The 12,411-nt window shown below is 44.7% G+C and overlaps 2 protein-coding genes across 10 annotated transcripts in view; one reads left to right on the top strand and one right to left on the bottom strand.

Annotated features, from left to right (window-relative positions):
* Positions 1 to 6,040, bottom strand: part of CRAMP1 (cramped chromatin regulator homolog 1) — a 39,520-nt gene extending 33,480 nt beyond the window's left edge. For 2 of the 9 annotated variants that reach the window (XM_053364222.1, XM_053364215.1), the window contains exons 1-2: positions 3,466 to 3,671; positions 2,445 to 2,863 (exon numbers count right to left, since the gene is read on the bottom strand). In XM_053364222.1, the coding sequence (XP_053220197.1) occupies positions 2,445 to 2,863; positions 3,466 to 3,515 (469 nt within the window). In that variant the 5' untranslated portion in view covers positions 3,516 to 3,671. Of the gene's footprint in view, positions 1 to 2,444; positions 2,864 to 3,023; positions 3,383 to 3,465; positions 3,673 to 5,848 lie in introns of those variants that run through there. The other 7 variants (XM_053364213.1, XM_053364219.1, XM_053364216.1 and 4 more) reach the window with 7 other exon arrangements.
* A 1,730-nt stretch (positions 6,041 to 7,770) lies between these two features.
* IFT140 (intraflagellar transport 140) overlaps positions 7,771 to 12,411 on the top strand; it is an 83,343-nt gene continuing 78,702 nt past the window's right edge. The window contains exons 1-3 of the mRNA XM_053364706.1: positions 7,771 to 7,883; positions 9,512 to 9,667; positions 10,523 to 10,744. Coding sequence (XP_053220681.1) covers positions 9,521 to 9,667; positions 10,523 to 10,744 — 369 coding nt within the window. The 5' untranslated portion in view covers positions 7,771 to 7,883; positions 9,512 to 9,520. The remainder of the gene's footprint in view (positions 7,884 to 9,511; positions 9,668 to 10,522; positions 10,745 to 12,411) is intronic.

Here is a 12,411-nt window from a genome sequence, read left to right as displayed (position 1 = left end):
CCTATAAGTTTTCCTTAATTGTAAACAATAAAATAAAAATTAGATCAACTTCAGATTATCAAAACCTTCTTTTAAAGGAAAATGCCCCAATTCAACAATAGAGTGCCAATGGAGGATAAGCTTGCACACAAACGGAAAATGCAAATATGTTATGAGATGCTTATCTAGACACCACTAATATGGCTAGGTGTGTCTTTTGTTGTAGATGGGAATGAGCATCTATGTAAGGGGCTACTAGTGCGACTAGCACTGGATTGGGGCTAAAGATTTCATGGGGCTGGTGTATGGATGCATATTTAAGAAATAGTGCAAGGGAGAAATACACTAAGCAACCAAAATGGGATTTCTGCACAATATGATGGAATCATTTTTCCCTTTTTTTGCAATCAAAATGTCTATTTCCCCAATGAATCCACAAGCTTTTGTACTCACTGCACTGGTAGTAAATTAAAACAGAACCAATTGTGTGATGAGAAAATATTGAGATCAATCCTCTGGACTTTGGGAATATGATCTGACATCAGACTTCTCATCAATATCTTCATTAATGACTTCTATAATACATATTTATATAAAGGGTGCTGCAATTCTTATTTAAAAGAAATCTTCCAGCATTTAGATGGTTTGCATAAATAGGCAGCATCTTATGAAATGTGCTTCTGTTCAGCATTATTATTATTATTGTTAAAAAATAGGTATCTCAGCATCCAATATATGTTGGGCAGATTTATTTTTTAACAGATAAAGCTGCTCATTACCATTTTTGTGTTGTTGTTTTTTTAAAAAAGTGTTATATATTTAATTTTTTCCTATAAAGGCAATTTGATAATAAAATAAATCCTGGGATGTAGAAAGTTCTTTATAATGAAACCTTAGCCCAGGCATAGGCAAACTTGGCCCTCCAGATGTTTTGAGACTACAATTCCCATCATTCCAGACCACTGGTTCTGTTAGCTAGGGATGATGGGAGTTGTAGTCCCCCCCCCCCAAAAAAATCTGGAGTGCAGAGTTTGCCTATGCCTGCCTTAAGTCAAATATTGGTACTGGGGATTACCTTCCAACCAACCAACACAATATGGAGTTAGATGGCAATGAATAAGGGCTGTATATCCTCAAGAACAAGAATTTGTTCAGCTATCCACCATGCTTAACACAAACACATAAAAGGTTCACTCATCAAGAGCATAAAGCAGCATGGGTTATGATACTTATGCAGCAATGCCAAGCCACGGTATATTTATCAAACCAGGTGTTGTCCCATAGACAACCAGCAAGCCATGGCTTACTTTGTTTTCAAGATGCTCCTGCCTCATGCCTTTGTGACTTAATTAGTGCTTAAGGTAGGAGTGAACAAACCAACCATGGTTAAGGAAGGTGCTGAGTTTGTATAAAACATCAAACAATAGTTAAAACAATCAAGGTTCCTAAGCTTCAGAATGCAGTTCAATGGAAGTAATCCAAGCCTAGTGAAGCCTCTAGAGAGGGCATGGTTGATCAAACAAACTATGGTTTAACAAACCAATGTTCAATAAACTATGGCTTAGTGTCATACACAACCAAACATGCCCCAGAATTAAATCTTTTATCACAACTAGTTTCACAAATAAACTTTTGACAAGGACAATAAATACTACAGTGGTACCTCGGGTTACATATGCTTCAGGTTACAGACTCCGCTAACCCAGAAATAGTGCTTCAGGTTAAGAACTTTGCTTCAGGATGAGAACAGAAATCGTGCTTTGGCGGCGCGGCAGCAGCAGGAGGCCCCATTAGCTAAACTGACGCTTCAGGTTAAGAACGTACTTCCAGAACGAATGAAGTACTTAACCTGAGGTACCACTGTACTTAGTTATTTGGTAACAACTGAAATGACAAAAAAGCCAAATGCTAGGGACTGAGGGACTACTCAGGATGGAATCAGGGAGTCAAACCTCTAGCTCAATTCTAACTTAATAGCCCTACCCCAATCAACTGACCGTGGCTTTTAAAGCTTACCATAGCTAGTTAAAGCAAAAGCAAAGTCTTGTGATGCCTTAAAAATTCATGAACTGATTAATACATAATCTTTTGTGAACTAGAGTCAAATTCATCAGATGCATCTGCTGAAGTGGGCTCTGGTCCACAAATGTGATGTTATAATAAATGTGCCACAAGACTTGGTTGTTTTTGCTGCAGCAGCAATGCTACCCCCTCCAGGGATTTAAAAAAAAAATGTCCTTTAGTAATAGGCTCCTGATCCCTTTTCTATGCATATGGGGAATAAACAAAACTACAGATTTGTCAAGCGAAAAACCTTGGGATGCACGAAAGCAGTGGCAGAAATGCAAAGCAAGAACAATCACCCAAGCAAGGCGTCAAGGGGACAAAACTGGCAACGGATGCCAAAGGCCCCTTCCTCCCCGTGGCATGTGTGTTTTAGGAGGGGTGCGAGGTCAATACTGTACCTTTTCCTTTTGCTGCTGCTGCTGCAGCGGTTGCATTGCTGCTGCTGCTGCCACCTCCAACTGCGCAGGATGCCTGAGAATCCTTCCTTAACCTCTTGCTCTGAGGTCTGACACTGGACCTGAGGAAATGATGCTGGTCGTTGCTGTGGGCAGGCTGGACTGAGGAGGAGGACGACGATGGGGCTTGGGGCAAAGTGGAGGTTGCCAAGAAGGGCCCCCGGTTAATGTTGCTTTGAGTGATCGCCTCTTCTTCCTTTGTGCTGCTGGTGCTGGGAGCTGCCTCTCCTCCTTCGCCTGCTCCTTCTTCCAGGGACTCTTCTTCACCTGCTCGCTTGCCCAGCTTCCTCAAGCCTTCCTCAGTAGTAGTCGTGCTGGTGTTGCTGCTGCTGCTGCTGCTTTCGCCCAGCTTCACTGTCATCCTATGTGGAGGAAGAGGAGGAAGGGGGGAGGAGAAGGAGAAGGAGACAGAGACAAAGTGGGGAGGGGGCACAAAGTCAACCAAGAGACCCCTTCAGAGGAACAAGGAAAAAATATAAAACACCCCGAAGCACAATGCAAACCCACAACGCGCAAACACACATAACACACACAGCCTGCCTTCAGAGGGGAGAAGTTTAGCTGCAGAAATTCCTCTCAACATGGCCGCCGTTGTTTGTTACTAAATCCCCTTTCGTTGGCTTGTCCCGACCCAACAACCTGTGCCGGTGGTGGGGAAGCGAGAGGAGGGGGGGAAGGAGGCCAGGAACCCCTCCAAAGGGTAGCCAGCGCCGCCGGGCAGCCCCCTGCCCCCTCGCCGGGAAGGTTAAGGGCGCCTTTGGCAAGGAAAACCGCCGAGGCAAACTCGGGCGTTTGGGGGGGAAAGCGTTCGGCAGCCACGGAAAGGAGGAGCCGGAGGGGGGGGAAGCACCCTCGGCGGCACACGGGGAGAGAGGCCAGCAAAAAGAGAGAGGGGAAAATATGAGAGAGATAGAGAGAGAGAGAAATGTCCCCTAAAAAGTGACTCTCCCCCACCCCATCCTACCCATTGTGTGGGTCTTCTGGGCCAGGGGGGCTCTTCTTTCTCCTCACCATGGAGCCGAGGCGATCCGACCTACTGAGGGGGGAAATTCATATTCCTAGATGCAGCAAGCAGCTTCGCTGCCGCCTCCTCCCTCCCTCTCTCTCTCTCTTTCTCTCTCTCGTGTGAGTGTGTGTGAGCGAGAGAGCGAGCGAGTGTGTGTGCGAGTATGTGTGTGTGTGTCTGCCTCTCTAGGACTGGGACTGGCCAAGGCTACAAAGATTTCCAACAACTCCCCACACACCCACTTCCCAATTGCTCAGCACCTTTCCGAATCGCCCTTAAATACGGCGACTTTTCTCCTCTCCAAACCAGAAGAGTGCCAGGTTTATTTTCCTCGCCAAGCCAACCCCAACAACTAAAACATTAGCTTGTTGTTTTTAAAAACAAAACAAACAAAAAACCCAACACAAACCCAAAACGCACCACTTGCACGCCATTTTTTTTTAAGTTTTGCATTTGAAAACGAGGGAGTTATTTAAGGGTTTCACTTCAGATAGCTAAAGAAAGAGCTATGGTTTCCTAAAGACATTCTTTCTCTTTTAGTTTTTGTTGTTGTTGCTTTCTTATAGCATGGGTTTTTTAGCATTTGGAATAACCGCAGCTAAACTCAAACCAGATTCAAAACAGTTCCCCACCCTTAAGACATACGTGACCAGCCAGTTTGCCCAATAGTCACAGAGGGTTTAACAAATGTGCTCAGATGCTACTGAAATCTTTATTACTACTTTCGCATTACTGAGTTCAGTGTTTACCCAATGCTATGTCAGCATATTCTGCTGTGACCCACAACACATTTTCTGTATTTCACACACACACACACACACACACACACACACACAATGCACATGCAGAGTAAACTAGTGAACTTCGAAAAAATTGCAAAATGCTTGAAAGCACAGTAAAGCCAAAACAACTTTCAAAAAAGTAATAATTCAAGAGTACAAGAGAGGACAATAACACTACAAAACTGTGCACACTTATTTGGAAGTAAGTCCCACTGAATTCAGTGCGACATACTTATGAGCAAATAGACATAGGATCATGTTGCACTATATAAAATGCAATTTCCTTCCCACAACAGAAATCAAAATTCAAGCACCACCACCAAAAATATAACCACCAACAAAAAGAATCCCAGATTTCAGGCTAAAAGTGCGGCACTCATTGAAATGAACATCAGTATTACACATTTTACAAAGGGATATGCAGTTGTTTCATAATGGTTTCATTACATATTACTATCAATCACTCCTCTCTGCCTCAAACCCAAAGCTAAAACATATATGGAAATAATCTCTCTTTCCCCCAAATTTTTTTGTGAAACGTATTTGTTAGAAAGCATAAGCTGGAACCCACGTCTTCAAGATTACATTCTTGGCACACTTTTTAATTGTTTTGGGCTATTCTATGTTGTGTCAGTAGTTTACACAATTTTTAAAAATCCATAAAATTTAATGTGGAATTAAAAGTCATCTTTTTTACACACAATAGGTATCTAAATTTCATAAACAAGGCAGGACTAGGCAGAAAGGCAATGACGATCACCTGACATTTGATAGACTTTGATTTTTTTTTCATTATTCTGTGCTACTGAAAGACCAAAGATTTACAGCATTCAGTTCCACATAAGGGATGATTAAATAAATGAACGTCCAACATCCAGGATGAGGGCCCAATTATGTAAAGAGGCTGGATCTTCTAGTCTGTTTGAAAGTTACTAACGCGTGCTCTGGTCCATGGGGTCACGAAGAGTCGGACAAGACTAAACGACTAAACAACAACAAACGCCAACATACCCAACCCATTCTCCCGTCCTCTCCCCAAATAGTGTCCAGTGCCTCCTGGCTTCATCCCGAATGCAAAGTATTCCACCCACATTATTCCCCCTGCTTCCAGTTTCAACTTCAGGTCCCACGTCACTCCTGTCAAACTGTGTTGATGTAATATATTTTTTGCAAAGGACAATTTAGCTTCCCAAAGTTCTCCATCATTCCCAATCGATTTCACTCCTTCCCGTTCTCTTTGGGGCAGGAGTTTAACGTCAATGATTTCTGCCGTCTCCTAAATCGCCCCCCCCCCCTTTACGGCTCCAGATCCGCCCCAAGGAAACGAATCTCTTCCCTCCAGACCCGCTCTAAGGAAGTGAGCCCTTTACTAATCTCACTTCCGACAGCCGGGGCTCGGAGGCTACAATCCGATACACATTTCTCCAGAAGTCAGTCCCACTGCATTTTACTTTCTAGCTAACACGCGAGCTTAGGGTTGCATTTGAAGTCTTCTCGAAACACATCCTGGAAAGGGAAGAACCGATCTTCAAGGAATAGCATTTGGGCCCAAGTCCTACCTGCTGCATGGATGCAGCGTTGCGACGCCGGTACCAGATCCCTGCAGCCTAAAGGCCGATCTTGAAAGGTCCCGCTCCGCTGCCCAAATCTCCCCAGCCCCTTACTCCCACCCTTACGCCTTGCTCGTACACTGGAGACTGATAAGGTCCCCTTCCGCTTCCTCGTTGCCTCCGCGCTCAGCAAAGGGGCGGGAAGCAAAGGGCTGGGGAAAAGCACCCAACGGGCCCGGCTGAGCGCGCAGACAGCCACGCCCCCACAGACCCCAAACAAATCGCTTCATTGGCCGGCCGAAGCTAGCGGGAAGGCGGAGCCTGAGGCTGCGGTGGTAAAGGTGACCAATCGAAGCGCCGCGCGCGGCTGATGACACCGGACCAGAACTGGGCCAATGGCGAGGCGGGAGTTAGGAGGCGAGATTCGAGGGAAGAGCAAAGAGGGCGGGAGAGGGGCCGAAGTGTTAGAACGAGATTCTCATTGGCTAGAAGGGAATAGACGCGCGCCGATCGTAAAGGGGAAGGGCCCGTGTCATCTGCTAGCATTTCCATTGGCTAGTTTCCTGTTTGACTGGCAGGTGGTAATAGACTACATAGCCGGTGGGATTTTTTATAGGGGGAGGCCTGTTGAGTTTTGCAGCATTAACAAAGGGTCTTGTAGTAGAGTATTATAACTGTTTTTCATGGAGTCAGCTTTGGTAGATTATTAGAGTCTCCTTCATCAGAGGCATGCTCTGCTTAATTAAAGGTAAAGGTAAAGGTACCCCTGCCCGTACGGGCCAGTCTTGACAGACTCTAGGGTTGTGCGCTCATCTCACTCTAGAGGCCGGGAGCCAGCGCTGTCCGCAGACACTTCCGGGTCACGTGGCCAGCGTCATGAAGCAACAGACACCAGAGCAGCACACGGAACGCCGTTTACCTTCCCGCTATAAAGCGGTACCTATTTATCTACTTGCACTTAAAGGTGCTTTCGAACTGCTAGGTGGGCAGGAGCTGGGACCGAAAGACAGGAGCTCACCCCGCCATGGGGATTCGAACCGCTGACCATGCGATCGGCAAGCCCTAGGCACTGAGGTTTTACCCACAGCGCCACCCGCGTCTGCGTAATTGGGGGCATCTTAAAAGGTAGATGCTTTATTACGGCATCTTCATGCACCTGGTGAGATTCAGTGTTGTAGTTCAGGAAACATTAGAACGTAAATAATCGGTTATTCTTGAAGATGCCAACAGATTCTTTGCTGATGTAGCTGGAAGCGACGTGGAAAACTGTTTTTAAAAAGATGAAATTATCATAGCTATTGCCTTGCAAACCATACTAACTCCGGCCCGTTGTGAGCCATTCCTGTGGTTTTCTGCTCACTACAGAATTATTTCGGATCCGTGGGCGCCTTAAAGGAGCCAGTTTATGCATTCAGCAGAATTTATTTCCATACAGTATTTATAACGAGACTCTTAGCGATAAGAATTCATTTGAGTATATCGCTTCAGTCTGCAGGTTGTCTGTGTGTGTGTGTGTATTTGCAACATAAAAATAAACACCAGTTTTGCCTGCGCTCCCGGCAGGGCCTCTCTCGCTTTTCATTGGGATTTTTCTATTTACCTGTGGATGGCGGATATTGAACCTGAGACCTTATGCATGCATGCAAACCATCTGCTTTCCCCCCCTCCAAAGCCCCCGCGTTCTTTGCACACATGAAGAGAAAGTGAAAGGGAGGTTCAACTCTCCTTAGAAGGAATGCCTTAAGGAAAAGGGAGCTTTTTAAACCACCAGGAACTTAAACTACTTACAAGTAAGCTGGAACTAGCGCCCTTGCTCCTACAGAAACACTACTGACCTAAGGGGCAGCGAGTTGAGAGCTCGGGGGTTTCCGTGAAGATTTCCGCGAAGCGTTCCCCTTCGGAAAACTTCGCGTTCCTTCGGCTCCGTGTTCGGGTGTTTCCGTAACGGCCGCCGTTGTCAAGGGTAACAACGCTCAGCATCTCGTTGAGTCGGGCTTGAGGCCCTCCAGGCCCCTCTCTCGGGCTGAGGTGGCGCTGTGAGCCGGTAAGCGACAAACTCGAGGTGGGGCTGGGGGCAGGCTGGGATTCAACTTGGACTCGCTTCTTTCGATAAGCTCCTCGGGGGTGGGGGTTGCTGCTCGCGAAGGCCGTGGCCCGAACTGGCGCCTCTGGGGCCGGCCCTGTCACGGGCGAAGGGAGGGAAACGTAACTTTCGTGCGCACTCAGGTTGGCGATGAGACCCGATGAGTTGGTGTGAGGGCCATGCTGGGCGATGGGGAGCGTTTCAACATCTCTCTCTCTGTGCTTAATATTGTGGCTCAGGCTTCTCACCTTTTGGGTGGCCTTTTTAACACCTGTGAGACCCAGGCAGGAATTTAAAATGCTCCACGGATGGTATCTCTAACACCCAGCAAACTCGTCAAGATGTACTGTATAAGAAAGGATCCAATGCATGCTGGAAATGCTAAAATTTTGACTGGTTTAGATTAACTCTTGTAATGAGAAACATCAAAAAGTGAGGGGATGAGTTGGTTACCAGCAATCTAGATACACAATGATAGGCATCCCAACCAAGAACTTTAAAAGAACCAAGTAAGAACGGGAGGGAAGTCAGAGGTAATTAGAACATCAATAAGTTGAATGGCAAAGAATATATTTTTGTTTTTTTTCTTTATTATGATTTGGAAATATTTGTATATCAACAAGAAATTGAAACTTCACATTGCGATCTTATGTTAAGTAAGCATTTCTGTTGTAAAAAACCAATAAAGATGAATCGCAAAAAAAGAAAAAGGAAATGCTAAGACAGGGCACCTTTTTCCACATGTGGTGGACGCGTAAGAGAGCAAAAAAGTATTGCCCCTCCTCACTTGGCTCATATCTAAATTACACCACAGCCATCTCCCTCTCTCCTCTTGGTGTGTATTCATTCCCATGCTTGCCCCAAGTGTGTATGGTGGCCACATTTGACATGGCCTCAGAAGCTCCCCTCCTTTAGCTCCAATGTTCTTCAGCCCTTCAGATGAGAGCTGGCTAAGTTAGAATAACCATAAAATTCTTCTTTTAGTATTCTGTATAGAACAGCTACTTGTTCTGGCCATTACTTTCTAGAAGTAAATAATGGTTTAGTATATGTTTTATCTGCATTCTGGCCTGGGTTATTTATACAGTTCGTATTTCACCCCTCGTGCCGGGTGAATACAATGAAATAAGACTACATGAAGGTAAGTTCTATCACTCAGTAACGCAGTAGGTGATGACTGCAGGTATTGTGAGGACCATTATGGGAAGCCTACTCTCAGTGAATCTGGACCAGATTGACCTAGTGACCTGCAGGATCCAGTGCCTTGTAGGGGACATCACATCTCCCAGCTCCTGTCTGGAGCAAGGGTTTTTCTGACCTGCTGGTGGGTGGCAGAAATAATGCCACTGATGAGCTTTGGTAGACATATGCTGCATTTCCCCCTCCACTTCTCACCATGGTAGGGTGGGGAGAGAAGGGCTACTGTTTAAAAAGTATAAATTTAAATTCCTTGTGTTTGCACTGTAATGGAATGCAAAAATATTTAATTTTTTATATCTTTTAAATATGTAGATTAGACTACATTTCCTATTGATGCTCAGGACTTATTTTACAGTTAGTTTGTCTCTAAATACTTGTTTGTGTTGTAGCTCTTTATCATGGCTGTGTACGTTGATCATCGTATAGAAGCTCTCGAGTCCCGTGGACGCCATTCTCACATAGCTTGGCACCCTCAGCAGCCATTTTTGGCTGTCGCATCTATTAATTTAAACTCTGGTGGCTGTGTGGATATTTTTCTAGAACAGGTGAGCATTCTAAAACTTTCTCTTTTTTCTTTTTTTGCACTAGCTTTGAACACTGCTGCATCTGTAAAGATACAGAAGTTCAGTTTTGTTAAACTCAGTTTTTTATGTGTTATATATACACAGTGTCCTACTTCACTTTAAATCCATTGAATTACCTCAGGATTTATTACTTTGCTGTTATTATGTCTAATGTTTTATAGGTGCTGTGCAAATATTTTAAGAACACACACTCTGCCCACAGGCTTCTGATTAGACACTTTTCCTTTCCACCCTGTCTTGGGAAAGGAAAACAGAGGGTTTCCCCTCTTCCAAGTTGGGCCTTTAGAGAAAGCACCAGAACATCTGTGCTACCTTTTGCAAGACCTGGAGAGAGAGAAGAACCTACCCTTTGTTTTCTCAATTGAGAAGAACGATGAAGCCTTTTTTCGGGGTTTTTTCGTTTAGACTTTTACAGAAAGCATTAAAAATAATTACAAAAGCCCAACTTGTAGGAGGAAGAAAGCATCTTTCCTGTGACTGATGGGACTTGGAAGGAAGTTCAACAATATCTGGAGGGCCACCCCAATGCAAACCCCTTTCCTAGTGTGTTTATGCACTGCAAAGCAAAACAATAGGCTTTTTTTCTACATTCTTCCCAGCAACAAAATTCAGATTACAGTGTAGTTTTAACTTTCTTTTAAACATAATTAGTTCAGTGGAAGGTAGAAAAGGAGGGCTTCTTGTATCACACATGATAGGAGCTAGAATGACCTCTGGAGGTAGAACACAAGATTATTTGGAGAACGCAGATCGCTTGACTTTTCAGAAGGCTGAAAAGAAGGAATGTAAAAAAGATTTGTGTCGTGTTCTTCGCAGGGAGAGTATGTGCGTGATGCACATTTGGAAAGAAGCTTCCAGGCCACATGCCTCAGTTGGCATCCAACCAAACTGATACTGGCAGTGGGCTGTGAGATGGGCGACGTGGTGGTGGTGAACAAGCAGGACAAGGAACATCATGCGGTACCCTCCAACCATAATGCTGATATTACAATTCTAAACTGGAGTACTAATGGCACCCGACTAGTTTCTGGCGACAAAGTAAGTAGCAAAATCAAAATAGTTCTATGATGAACATAGTTTTAATAGGTACTGCCGACATGCAGCTGTATAATAAACTGAAAGAAATGTGGAGGTGGCAACAGTGTCCTGGAATAAGAATAGGAAGAGGCATTCTAAAGGACCGGGAAACAAAGTCAGAGACCAATATTGGGAATGGAGTGCCAGAATCCACAGGAGTTAAGGTTATCTAGGACTACTTTTCTAGCTTACTATATTGACTTCTGAGAGTGCAGACAGTACAGTTGTCTAGCTCTAAACCTCCATTGGCCTGTGTTTGCTGTGGGAATGCTGGGAGTTATCTATGATATGGAAATGAATAGAAAAGTCCCTTTATAGTGTAGGAGCCCCTCAAGACACAATCCTACAATATTTTGGTGTTGTCTATGTTGTTTTAGCATGTCTGAGCTATACAATCCCCAGAGGACTCATTTAGTCTTTGCCATTTCGACTGGTTTGTTGATGTGATGAATTCTGTTGCCAATGTGTAGCACTTGTCAAATTTGTGTCTCATGCACCATGTTCTGTCTGTTTTTTCAAGAGCTGTGTTACCTCTTCCTTGTTTAAGGGTATCAAAATAAGAGTGCAGGAAGGTCCTGAACAGACAGGAATATACCGTATTGTTGAAAAGCAAAAAGCCCAGTGTATGTTTCCACAGCTTGTTCTGTTTGTTCTGTTTTGTCAACATTAAAGTGATATTTCTCTGCTGTGTGTCTGCAAAATGAAAAAGAGAGCAACATGAGGGTCAAACCAGGTGATATGGGAGAGCTGTCATCAGGATCTTCTGGGTTTTTTAAAAAACCCAACAACATTAATAGTAGCTTGTGGAGGTGGCTTTGGCTCCAGAGGTTTAAAAATTTATTATTAAAATTGTCTGCTTCCTGTTTGGAAGTTAGTACTTGCAGGTGGGGTATGCGTGGAGATTGCAGGTACCTGTAAGCCCACTCCACCCATGTTCCAAGAGGATGCATTAGCAAACTGAGCATAGATGTGGAATGGTCGGTGCATTTGTAGATGAACAGAGGGCTTTTGCTTGACTACTTTAAAAAAATGAAAGTAATTGGATTAAATTACTGAGCAAGAAAAAGAAAAAACTTTTGGGCCTATTCATGACGCTCATATGACATGGCAGCTGCAATTTTCAATCTGTTCATGTTTATTTTCTAGCACTGGCTATCAGAGACTAATGTTGTCATGTGTATGCTGATGTCATGTGCTACAATGCGCTGAACCCACTGGTGGAGGAAGAGGAGTGGGGTGCTATCACAGCTGCCCCCTGCCCGCGCTGGGCACCATGCCCCCCAGGCTGCATGCCACGCCCCCGGGGCACGCGCCCCCCGCCTGCCCTCCGCCCCCCCCCCCCCGGTGCTGGAGCATGAAGCTCCGCCACTGGCTGGATCCAGGTTTGACATACTGCTGCAGGGGCAGCCCTTCAAGTTCTCTTCAGTTGAATGCCAATAGCTGATTTGCATTGTCTCTATGACCTGTTGGCATGTGTATTACCACCTTTGCACATAGCAGCACAGCTGGGAGATGTCACAGGCTGTTGTGCTCTGAGTTGCAAAGCAAATTGGCTCTGAATGTATTTTCTATCTTTCCTTGCTTATTTCCGGCTTTTGTCAAACAATCCTAAAACAACACCACAATTC

The sequence above is a fragment of the Podarcis raffonei genome, chromosome 14 (genome assembly GCF_027172205.1).
Source record: "Podarcis raffonei isolate rPodRaf1 chromosome 14, rPodRaf1.pri, whole genome shotgun sequence".
NCBI lineage: Eukaryota > Metazoa > Chordata > Lepidosauria > Squamata > Lacertidae > Podarcis > Podarcis raffonei.
The sequence above is the reverse complement of the archived record's forward strand: the minus strand, read 5'-3'. Positions and strand labels throughout refer to the sequence as shown.